At 47.6% G+C, this 12151-nt stretch overlaps 1 protein-coding gene across 2 annotated transcripts in view; it reads left to right on the top strand.

Annotated features, from left to right (window-relative positions):
* ACER1 (alkaline ceramidase 1) overlaps positions 1-10392 on the top strand; it is a 55856-nt gene extending 45464 nt beyond the window's left edge. The window contains exons 2-6 of one of the 2 annotated variants that reach the window (XM_059918637.1): positions 5368-5482; positions 5566-5707; positions 6560-6697; positions 9457-9594; positions 9853-10392. In XM_059918637.1, coding sequence (XP_059774620.1) covers positions 5368-5482; positions 5566-5707; positions 6560-6697; positions 9457-9594; positions 9853-10021 — 702 coding nt within the window. In that variant the 3' untranslated portion in view covers positions 10022-10392. The remainder of the gene's footprint in view (positions 1-5367; positions 5483-5565; positions 5708-6559; positions 6698-9456; positions 9595-9852) is intronic. The other variant, XM_059918638.1, reaches the window with a different exon arrangement.
* Positions 10393-12151: the final 1759 nt, after the last annotated feature.

Genomic DNA, 12151 nt, shown 5'->3' on the forward strand with positions numbered 1-12151 from the left:
TCTAGATGCAAGACCCTCTGCCAAGTGTTTTCATGTGTGTGACAGGTGATCCACCTGAATTATTTTGAGATCCAGCCGACAGGATTTATTGAGCACCTACTATATTCTGGTTCCTGAGGTTATAATGGAGAAGGGGGAAGCCACAGTCCCCATTCTCAAAGCCAGGTTTAGAGGGAGAGTCAGACAGTTCCAGAACAGCCAGACAAGTGTCAGGAAAGTGGGATGGCACAGGGGCACAAAGGAAGGCCACCTGACCCTGCCTTGGGGGATTAGGAAGGCTTTAGGGAGAAAGTGATGCCCAGGTTAAAGGCGTAGTAGTTGGCCTGGAGAAGAGGGGTAAGTGGGAATGAGAGTGTTCCAGGCAGTGGGAACAGTATGTGTGAACTCCTGGAGGTTAGAGTAAGTATGGCTCATTCAGACCTGAGTTATTCCTTCCACCCAGATTATCAAGTTGAAGGTGGGGAAAGGTGAGTTATGGAGGGAGTTTATAAGCCAAGCTTAAGAATATGGATTTTATAGATGAGAGTCACGGATGTGTTTTAAGTGGAGGCTTAACAGTTTGGGAGGCTGGATGGCTTGGCATCTTCAGGCATGCCTGATTTGCCCAAGGGCTGCCGTTTGGTTGAAGGCAGAGGGAACATCAGATTTGTTTGGGGCTTTGCCCATTCAGTATCCATGGCCCCATTTTCCCTTCATCAACCACCTGGTTATGGTCTCGGTGGGATGGTCAATCAAGGTGGTCCCCCTCCTCTGGCCAAGGATGGGATGTGGTCCAGGCTACACTCTCCAGAATTTGAAGCTTGGGCTTGGACAGAAGGACTGGACACAGCTGTTTTCATTCATACCCAAAATTGCCCCCTGAAGAGATTGTCCGTTAGAGGGTCAAAGCTGTTCTGGTTTCTGGTTTTCCTTGTCCTCTGCAATTCCTTTGATTAATGAGCTCCCCGTAATAAATGAATGAGTGAATGAATGAACGAACGAACGAATGAATGATTTGGTTAATTAAATAAGTAACCACACACACACACACACACACACACACATTTATATTTATAGTGCAAGTTCACCAGAATCATTTTCTGTTGCTTGCTACCAAAGAATCCTAGCTAGTATTACCAATGCTGATGGGTTTGTTGGATTCAGGCAATAGAAAGGTAGCTTAAGCAAAAACCAAAACAAAGAAACCAAAGAGGGTGGGGAGGGAGAGAAAGAAAGCATTGGAAAGATTGTGGGATATCTTAGAAAATGGAAAGGTGAGTTGTTTTGGGAAGGCTGGGACCCAGGGTAGGTGTGCAGGATTCAGCAGAAGGGCAAATACTACCCTCGAGTATTTGCTTTTTTTTTCTCACCCTTGTCTTCTCGTGGGTGGCAAGATGGTTGCCATATTTTAAACATCATGACAATATCCCAGGGCCTCTTTAGAGAGTTGCCAATGGTGCAACACAATTATGGTGACTCCCAGGCTTTGTGTCTGCTCCAAGTTTCAAATTCCCCAAAGAAAAGTCTGATATCCTGCTTTGGGATAGGTGTCTATTCCAGTGGGGTAGGGTCTCATGACACAGACAGGGCAGGTTTGGGGGTGTTCTGTGTTCTGGGGTAGCCACTGTGAACTGGGTGACCCTCCTGGAGATGCGTTTGACCCTGTCCATTGACAAACACCAGAGAACTTGGCATGGAAAACAAGGACCTAGGTGGGACCATGGGCTGGGAAACCAGTTTGCCAAGGCTGGGTTCTCAAACTGTGACCTTTGAGCTGGTTCTACCATTGCCCCAGGAGAGCTGTGGACTTTCCTGGAATCAGGAGGCCTCCTGTCTTGGGAACCTGTACAGGTGCCCAGGACCTAGGCTAGTAGATGCTGACCTTGTATCAGGTGAATGATTTTCCCCTCACCCACCACTGTGCCCTGTATTTTTGAGTCAGCATGGTTAATACTGGGGTTCTGAAAAATAACAGAGCATCCTAGTTAAGAGGGTGCTATTTCTTAACTTTCTAAGATGGAATGCAGACAATTTAGGAGACCTTTACAAGGGGAAAATTTTGGGGGGGAGGGAAGGGTGTCATTGAGTGAGCAAGCTGGTTGACCTCAAAGTGGCAGGTGGATTGAGGCCATGAGAACACCTGTTTCTGAGCCCATGTGAGATACTCACTGTGACCCCAACATATCTGGGGGAGATTTTGAGGGGCATCGAAGTCCTGCATCAGCAGTTGGGGACTTTGAGCCATTGAAATTCTGGTGCAAATGTTCTTGTGACCTTCATTGTATTTATGAGTCCAATGAGGTTTGGGGACCTTTGGGTCAACAGCATGAAGAGGCAGGTGGCGTTATGCATATGTCAGAGATGCAGAGATGGCAGGTTAAGGGATTGAAGTTACCTTCTCAAGGCTCCACAGTTAATGAGCAAGGGAACATGTATCCAATCCCATACCACTTGGATCCCAAAGCTCGTTCATTGGAATGCTTTGGTTTCAAATAAAACACCCAACTAAAACAGCTTAAATAGAAAGGACAGTATCTTTTTTTTTTTTTTTTAATGGAAGTTGGAGGTAGATGGTTCCAGAATAGGTTAACTCAGAGCCCAACATCATCAAGCTACTTGGTTCTTCCCATCTTTCTTCTCTGCTATCCCTGGAGAAGTGGTCCTCAAAATATTGTCCAAGCACCACCCTGCTTGGTGTCCTTGAGACCCTTTCAGGGGTTCCTCAAGGTCAAAATTATTTTCATAATAATATGAAGGTATTATTTGCCTTTTCCCACTCTGATTCTCTCACGAGGGTACAATGGAATCTTCCAGAGGCTGCATGACATGTGATGACATCATCTATCTGATGGCCAAACGAATGTGGGCTTGTGTAGTCACGTGTCTTGAAAGTTTTGGGGTTTTAGTTTCTAATAAGGTAAATCTTGATAGATGTAACTCACACAAGCAAAAGCTCTTCAGGGTCCTCAATAATATTTAAGAATATAAGAAGTTCTTGAAACCAAAAAGTTTGAGACCACTGTCCTCAAGTATTTGTTTTTGCTGTCAACCTTGTTTCCTCATGGTTGCAAAATGGCTGCCGCATCTGAAACATCACAAGAATCTCCAAAGGCCTTTTCACTCAGTCTGATTTCAGTAAAGAGAACTTTCCCAGAAGCCCCTCATCAGATCTTCCATCATGTTTCATTGGCCAGAATTATATCACACATTCATTCCTTAACCAATCCTTAGCAACAGGGATGATCTATGCCCTGGGGCTAAATCCTGCCTCCCTAAAAGCCATGCCTTCCTGATGCCTGAACAAAATTCTGGTTTATTTAGCAAGAAAGAAAGGGGGTATCTATAAGTTAAGACATAAGTCCAGCTGCTGTAGCAGAGACCCAAAATAATAATGGTTTAATGAAGATAGAAATTTGTTTCTCTCTTACATAACATCCAATCATAAGCTCCCCAGGGCTGGTGTGAGAGCTTTGGGGTACCAGAGGTCCAGGCTCCTTCTATATGGTTGTTTTCCCATCTCTAGGCCATTGCTGTCATCTGTGTGGCTGAAGAAGCTATCCCACCACATCTGCATCCCAGTAGAAAGGGATTAAGGGGAAGGCACACCCCTTCCCTTTAAGAAGACAACCTAGAAGCTGTACTTATGTCTTGTGCCCATGTCTTACTGGCCAGAACTCAGTCACACGGCTGTGTGTAACTGCAAGGGAATCTGGGAAATGTAGTCTTTAGCTCGGTGGCCTTGTTACATAGAAGAAGGAGAGAATCAGATTAGCTTGTGCCCATTGTTATTCCCCTTTGCCTCCCAAGAAGGATGTGTCTTCCTAATAATGAACCAAATCAGTTTGGTTAAGGAGGAAGAAGGGAGGATGGTTGTTGAGTGCTCAATTCCCACTGTCTGCCATAACTGCCATATTCTTAGTGGTCATTGTTAATTATTTGAATCATGTGTTATTATCAAACATCGATTGAGGTCTATGAAGCAATTTCTGCTTCTGTGATAAACAGCACTCTGATTCTTCTCTCAAGAAACTCACGTAGGATCTCGCTTCAAATCCTGGATTCTCCACTTACTGGCTGGGTGACCTGGGCTGGACCATTTGACCACTCTGAGAATCAGTATCTTCTTCTATGGTGTGGTGATGCACAACCTACCTGGCAGGATTGTTTTGAGGATGAGAAAAGATTCTGGGAATTATAAACCTTGCCTGGGCCCCAGAACATTGTGAATGTCTAATTATAAGGATGCAAATCACTAATCCACAGACAACATAGCTGTGCAGTCATGGGGTTCTGGACAAGGCATAGCTGTACCAGCTGGCCTCCATGCACCTTTCTTCTCTCCTACTCCAGCCCACAGTAATATTTCCTCTTTGTCTCAGCTAGCTAATGCTGCATAACAAATCACCCTAAAGTTTAGTGGCTTGAAACAATGACCACTTATTTATTTATTTATTTTTGCTCATGAATCAGTAATCTGGGTAGGGTTTGGCAGGGACAGCTCATGTATGTTCCACTTGGCAACTGTTGGTGTGACTTGAAGGGGGGAAGGGGACCGGAATCATCTGAAGGTTCATTCACTTCTGTGTGTGGTAGCTGGGCTGGGAAGAGTCAAACTTCTGGGGACTGGAACAGCTGGGGCTCCTCCAGCATCTCTCTCGATCTCTCTGTGGTCTCTCCACATGGTCTCTCCAGCATGGCAGATTTAAGGGTACCCCATCTTCTTGCATGGTGGCTAGAACTCCAATGTCTCGTGCTCTGAGATAGTGACCATCAGGTGGAAGCCACAGTACTTTTTTTGACCCAACCTCAGAAGTCATGCCCCATCACTTCTGCTTCATGCTGTTTTTTAGAAGCGAGTCACCAGGGTATTGCATTGTCTTTCCTTGTTTACAAGGCCAAGGCCAACTCATGACCACCAAGTTTGCATTTCAGTCCACAAGACGTAGAGTGCAAGCCTTAAGCTGCTTCTTAAGGACAGACCTGGAAGCAATAGATTCATTTACATTCCTATCCCATTGGCTAGACCAGGTCTCAAGGCCACAGTGAGCTGCAAGGAAGGCTGGGATATGTAGTCTTTTTGTTGAGTAGTTGGACGCCCAGCTCAAACTTGGGGAACACTACTGCCGAAAGGAAAATGTGGAAAGTTAGTAGACAGACTTTGCCACATGCATTGAATGAATGAATGAACCCATAGAATAATGGATGGAGTTATGGATCTACTGATGACTGGTTGGCTGTTAAGGTCAGCTGAAAGATGGATAGACCCTGGGTTGATTAACTGCCTGAAAGGTGGTAGGTGACTGACTGGGTAATGACTAAGGGCAGCCCCCCTCCTCCTCCTCCTCTGTCTGACAACCCCCTCCCCATATTTCCCCCTTCCTTCTCCAGTTCAGCAATGTCACCTTCTTCATCTTTGGGCCTCTCATGATGTTTCTGATGCACCCATATGTCCAGAAACGTTCCCGCTACATTTATGTCATCTTCTTCCTCTTCACAGTCGTAGGTAGGTGGGGGGCTGGGACAGTGGGGTAGTGGGGGCAGGAAGGGACAACTCCCTTGACCACCTGCCTTTGTCTTTTGCTCCAGGTCTGTTCTCTGTGTACTTTCACATGACACTCAGCTTCCTGGGCCAGATGCTGGATGAGATCGCTATTCTGTGGCTGCTGGCCAGTGGCTACAGCATATGGATGCCCCGCTGCTACTTTCCTGCCTTCCTAGGGGACAACAGGTGGGGCGAGGGCCGGTCCTCTGTCGATCTTGGTGGAGCCCACCTATCCTCTGGGTCCCCTGCCCAGGCCCTCTTGGGGTGTTTGGAATCCTTCCCCTCAACACCCCAGGACTTTTTCCTGACCCTGCCTGATCTAACTGGACTTCCAGGGACCCCTCTTCTGAGTGCACTTGCGACCCCTGGAAGTCCTCCCCTTATCCTACTGCTTATTTGGAATTCTTCCTCTGATCCCACCTGGATAGCTGGGACCTTCTCCAGACCCTTTGTGAACCCACTATGGGGTCCCAGAACCCCATGCCTAAGCTTACCTGGGGCCCAGAGACCTCTTCCCTGAGCCTGTCACCTGGGTTCCCTGGAATCTTTCATTGGATCCTCCAGGGCCCCTTTTCTTGACTTCAAGACCCATCTGAATCTCTCTCCTGACCCTGTGTGACCCACTTGAGCCTTCCAGGACCGCTCTCCTAATAGCCACTGGGACCCCTGTAGTTCCTTCCTTAATCTCACCCAGCTCACCTGAATCCCTCGCCTGAACTCACCTGGGCTCTGGAACCCTCTTCTGACCTGACTAAGCCCTCTTGAGCCTCCCTGAGACCCCCTTGTCATCCTACCCATCCCCTACCCCGGGACCCCCTTTGGACCCTGCCTGTGCCCACCTGGGTTCCCTGGGAAATTTCATGTGATCCTCCTGGGACCCCTGAGACCTTTTACTGAGCCCACCTGGGAGTCTTAAGACCATTTTCTGAGCTTCCCTTTTCTCATCCATCTTTGCCACAAGAGCGCCCTATGGCTCTGCCTAAACCCCACAGGAACACCCCCCAACCACCCCCCACGGCTGAGCCCTTCTCTCCCCAGGCCCCAGTACATCTGCCTGGTCGTCATCGCCACCGTGGTCAGTACCTTCCTGTCCTTCCTGAGGCCCACAATCAACGTGTACGCCCTCAACACCATTGCCCTGCACATCGTCTACATCGTGGCCCAGGAATATAAAAAGTGGGTGGTGGCTGCAGGTGCCCGGGGAGAGGGCTCCCCTTTCCCTTCCAAGAACTGCGCCCCGCCCCCCACCCACCAAAAAAAAAAAAAAAACACCTCACCGTGTTAAAGAGGCGATGTCCCTTCCCCAAGATCATTCACCAAATAGGGGCAGGACCGGGATTTGAACCTAAGGCTGTCTCTGACTGCAGAGTTTGTCCTTTTTATTCTGAAAACCCCCAAACACACATACAAGTGGAGAGCATTGTATCACAAACCTCCATGTGCCCACTAACCAGCCCCAACAAACATTAGCATTTTGCCGACCTGCGTTCTATATTCCCCCCCAGATTTCATATAACGTCACCCATTCATTGTTCAGGGTTTCACTCACCTGATAAAGAATTATTATTTTTAACCCATACTATGTCTTAGCAGGCTAGAGAGGGGACTCTCAAATGGGGCCATTTGAGGAGAGTTGAATAAAACGTTTCTTTACAAAGGAGAGGGCAGACTGTAGGAAAATCACTAGGGATCATTTAGAAGCTCTGTGTTAACAACGGTGGGATTCTATGACCATCGGGAGACCTGGGATGGGGATTGATGGGAGGGAGTGATTGCAAGAATCTGGAAGGAGAGAGCTAGCAGAGGGGGGTCTCCTTGGCAAGAGCTGTGGCCTCCAGTTGTTGGTTGCAGCCAGCCTGAGCCAATCCCACAGGGAGGTTGTGTGGACCAAATCCAGGGGCTCCCTTGTCCTTGGGTTTCCAGTTGGGTTGGCCAATGGGGACCCCCAGTAAGGAACCAAAGGGTGGGTGGAGGATACTGTTGGAATATTTATTTCGAGGTCCACATAGCTTAGCTCCCCTGCCCCTGCTGCCCCCTGAGGCACAGGGCAGAGTGGAGAAAGGTAGGGAAGGATCTAGAGGGACGAATAGAAGATCCTTCCTTAAAATAGCATCTAATACCCATTTTGCACTGAACTTTCCTCAGTTTCCCAAAGATATCTTCGTACACCTGGTCTTGTTTAAATCAGAAGGCAAACACAGTCTCTCAGACCTTCTTTATTCCATAGCAGTCCCTCCCTCCCTCCCCCTTTCTTCACGCCTCTGATTTGATAACAGAAACTTGATCGTTTGTCCTGTAGAACATCCTGCATTATGGATTTGGCCGACTGATTCCTGTGGTTTCTTCCTTTCTTTTCTTTCTTTCTTCTTTCTTTTTTAAATTTTTGTATTTTCTGAAAATTAATAGATCTAGATTTAAGTTTAAATTTTTTTTTTCATTTCATATGTGGCACTGAGTGCTGCTTGTTCCAGCCAATTAAGGCCCCATGATGAATGGTTGGCCCACATTTAGTGCCATTAAGATTGATCAGTAGATTCGGATGTTGTCATCCAGACCCTTCATTATAAAGTTTTCTACTGACCTTTCCCCTAATGATTCCAGCAGCTGTTTCATGCCGTCTCCATCCGTGATCTCATTAGAGGGTGCAAAAGGGTGATTTTCAGATTCTATTATTCCTTCTGCATTGATTATCTGGAGTTCATCCATCCAGATAGAAGGACTTTTGCTCATCAACCTTGAAATACAGTTTGAACAGGAAAGAAAGGATAGGGCACTGATTCTTTCCCTTTTAAAAATCAATTTCCAGAGCAATGAGTTGGTGCCTTAGCCATCTCTAGTAAGGACCAATGAAGTGGTTTTTTTCTTTAAGTATTATTATGAACTCATGGGTGTTTATATCTCTGAAGTGTTTCAATCCATTGCAGTCACTATCCTATATTTTTAACTTTTTATTTTGAAATAATTACAGGCTCAGAGCAAGTTGCAAAAATAGTACAGAGTCCTGTGTACCCTTTACCCAGATTCCCCCCCGGCTCCCCCAACGGCAGCATCGTACGTAACCACAGTCTAGCCTCAGAAAGGAGGAAATTGACAATGGGACAATACTGTTAACTAGACCACAGACTTTATTTAGAGTTCACTGATTTTAATTTTTTTTTTTCTTTTGTTTTTTTTTGGTCACACTACCCAGCATGCGGGATCTTAGTTCCCTGACCAAGGATCGAACCTGTGCCCCCGGCAGTGGAAGTGCAGAGTCCTAACCACTGGGCCGCCGGGGAATTCCTTAGATTTCACCAATTCTTATGATTTTTTTTTTTTTTTTGGTGTTCAAACTGTCCCATTTTAGGCTAGTGGGCAGGGCTTGTGCTTTTACCCAGAAAGGAGTTACTGCCTCATTGATCCCTGATAAGCTGTTTCCTAAGGGACAGTGGGTTAGCTCTGCTGTTTGGGAAACACAGATTCTAATCTTGAGTTGTCCTGAGACATGGCCTCAGAGAATACAACCTCCCACACACAGACACATATTCTCATAGCCACATAGACATAAATTCTCATGCAGCGACCCACAGGGGCACACACACTTACACCCCAAAACACAAACACGGAAAGCCTTGTTGGTTATGGGTTCTGCATTCTGATAAACCTCAATCAGACCCCGCTTACTAGCTGTGTAACCTTGGGGTGGGGCTGGGACATACTTAATCTCGCGTGCCTCAGTTTTCTCATCTACAAAATGGGAATAATAGCATTGTGGTGAGGACCCGGCATCTTGTAAGTGCTCAGCAAGTGTTAGCGCAGATCTGGCCCTCTCCCCCCTTGCCTCCTTGATCCTTCCCTCCTCCCAGCCTCATCTCCTTGGATGGAGGAGTTTCCCATCAGCTCCTTTGGGCCCTGCTAGCCGAGTCAGGCTCTGATCTCCCTCCTTCCCTCCCTAGGACCAGTAATAAGGAGCTTCGGCATCTAATTGAGGTCACCATGGTTTTATGGGCTTTTGCATTTACTAGCTGGATCAGTGACCGCTTGCTTTGCAGTTTCTGGCAGTGGATTAATTTCTCCTACCTGCATAGCATCTGGTAAGCATTTGCCCTGTGGTCTTGGGCCCTAGAAGCAGAAAATCTCAGATGCCAGAGCTTGGAACAGGAGCCCGGGGGCAGAGTGGGGAGGCACAGATACTGGGATGTGTGTGTGTATGTGTGTCTGTGTGTGTTGGGGGACGGTGTAGTCAGGAGATCAGGTCCAGGAGGTCCTTTGGGATGGTCAGGATCCATGAGAGGCAGGGAGAGGTGCGGATGGGGGTGTCAAGCTTGTCCCCTCATCACCCTGTCACATAGGCATGTACTCATCAGCATCACCTTCCCCTACGGCATTGTCACCATGGCCATGGCGGATGCCACGTATGAGATGCCGGACAAAACTCTCAAAGTCTGCTACTGGCCTCGGGACACTTGGCCCATGGGGCTGCCCTACGTGGAGATGAGTGATGACAACAAGAGCTGCTGAGGTCCGCCCGCTTCTTGGCCCCCCAGCCACCTGCGTCTTGAAGACAGAAACCTGAATGGGGAGACTGAGAGACGCCCGCAGTTCCACCCCCCAGCTCCATTTCCCCATCCTCCTGGCCCTCCGTGGCCCCATCCCGAGGCAGGGGATGGACTTCACAGCCTCTCTGTGCTGTAGTCTGATGACCCCGGGCAGCTGCCTGGCAGAGCTCCCCTCCACAACCTGCCCCCGTTCTCTTTCACTTCCTCTTCCGGGTTCACTGTCGTCACAGGGCCAGGCCGGATGACCTGGTGCTGTGATTCTGTGGCAGCCACTGGGAATGACCTCAGGCTGGGGCTTGGTCCCCGGGCACCTTATAAAGAGTGGCGGTCCCTATGAGACTCTTTGGACCTGTCTTTGGCTGTGCAATGTCCACTGGTACTTGGGGGGGGCATCCCCAGAGAACGGACACGTTTTCCAGTCGCCTCATTCTACACTCACACATGCGTGCAGAGACCTCACAGATCCTCACACAGGCTCACACGGGCTCCCGGGGACTTGTGGGGTTGACAGCAGAGCAACCTGGAGGCCGGCACTGCGTGATCTGGGTGCTGTTGGGGCACGGGCCTCAGTACGGGAGCTGCAGTGGCTGGTACAGGCCCTCAAAGTGAGGGGGGAAGGGGAGGGTGATTTCCATGGTGGTTAAGAGCCCAGGGCTTGGAGTCAGGCGGATGTAAGTCTGAATCCTGCTCCACCATCTCCTACTCGTATTATCCGGGGTAAGCGATTTTTTCCTGCCTCTGAAGTTCAAGGACATTGTCTGTAAAACATGCCTTCCTTCCTGGGATTTCTGTGTAGATAAAACAAGATAACATATAAAGTGCTTAGCATGGAGTCTGCAAACATCCATCCATCTACTCATTCTTTAATTTAGCCATCCATTCATCCCTCCATCCATCTTTTGAACTGTCCATTGAACTATCCATCTAGCTATCCTTTTACTCATCCACTAATTTATTCCTTCATTTGTCCATCCTTTTATCTGTTATCTATCTTTTTTATCTACCGCTTATTCATTAATGTATCATCCATTCATTGAACCATCCATGCGTCCCTGTACTCATCCACTTATCCATCCATCCATATATTTATTATTCATCCTTCCATCATCCATTACTCATTATCCTTCCACCCATCCATGTATCCAACTGTTAACCATCCATCCATCTATATTTAGCCATCCATTTATATTCATTTATCCTTCTGTCTAACCATTTGTTTATTTATCCATCCATTCATCCATCCATCCATATTTAAACATCTACTTATTCATTTATCCATCCAAATCATTCAATCATCCCTCCATTCATCTATTTTCCCACCTGTTCATTCATTCATTCAGTCAGTCATTCATCTCTTCAACAAATATATACTGAGTTCCTACGATATGTTTGACACTAGTCCTTGGGGATATATGACAACAAAGACATGCAAAGTCCCTCCCCTAATGAGGAGACATACATTAGATAAATAAAAAGACACATAACCAAGGCACTGATGGGTGCTGCAAAAAAGATAAAGCACGGTGATGTTCTCAAGACCATGGGGTGGGGGGGTAGCCATTTCAAATGGATGATCAGCGGGGAGTGCACTTTCCAGCTGAGCCCTCAATAACAAGGAAGCCAGCCATTCCAAGAGCTGGGCAAGACCATTCTGGGCAGAGGAAATGGCAAGTGTGAAACTCTTGGGGTGGGAATGAAGTGGAACAACAGAAAAGAAGCTGTTGTTGGAGCTTAGTAAATGAGAGAGAGTTCAGAGTAAGAGGTTCTTAACCTGGGGGGCTGGGATGGATTTCGTATCCATGAACCACTTGACGTTCTCTGCAGAAGATGGGTTTCTGGGCATGTTATCTAAGCCCCTGGATTGCATTGCTCCAAAAGGAGAAGAAGCAAGACCATCTGGCCTGCTGGAGAGATGGGGACATTGGAAGGAGAGGGGCCCCTCATATTTACATGTCCATGACACACAGCATTGAACCTAATAACCCTCGACCCCCGTCCAGATAGACAAGAATAGTCTCATTTTATAGATGTGGCTCAGAGAGGGCAAGCAACTTGCCCAGGCCCCCACAGCCTGGACTTGAACCAGGACTGT

The sequence above is a fragment of the Balaenoptera ricei genome, chromosome 3 (assembly GCF_028023285.1).
Source record: "Balaenoptera ricei isolate mBalRic1 chromosome 3, mBalRic1.hap2, whole genome shotgun sequence".
Lineage (NCBI taxonomy): Eukaryota > Metazoa > Chordata > Mammalia > Artiodactyla > Balaenopteridae > Balaenoptera > Balaenoptera ricei.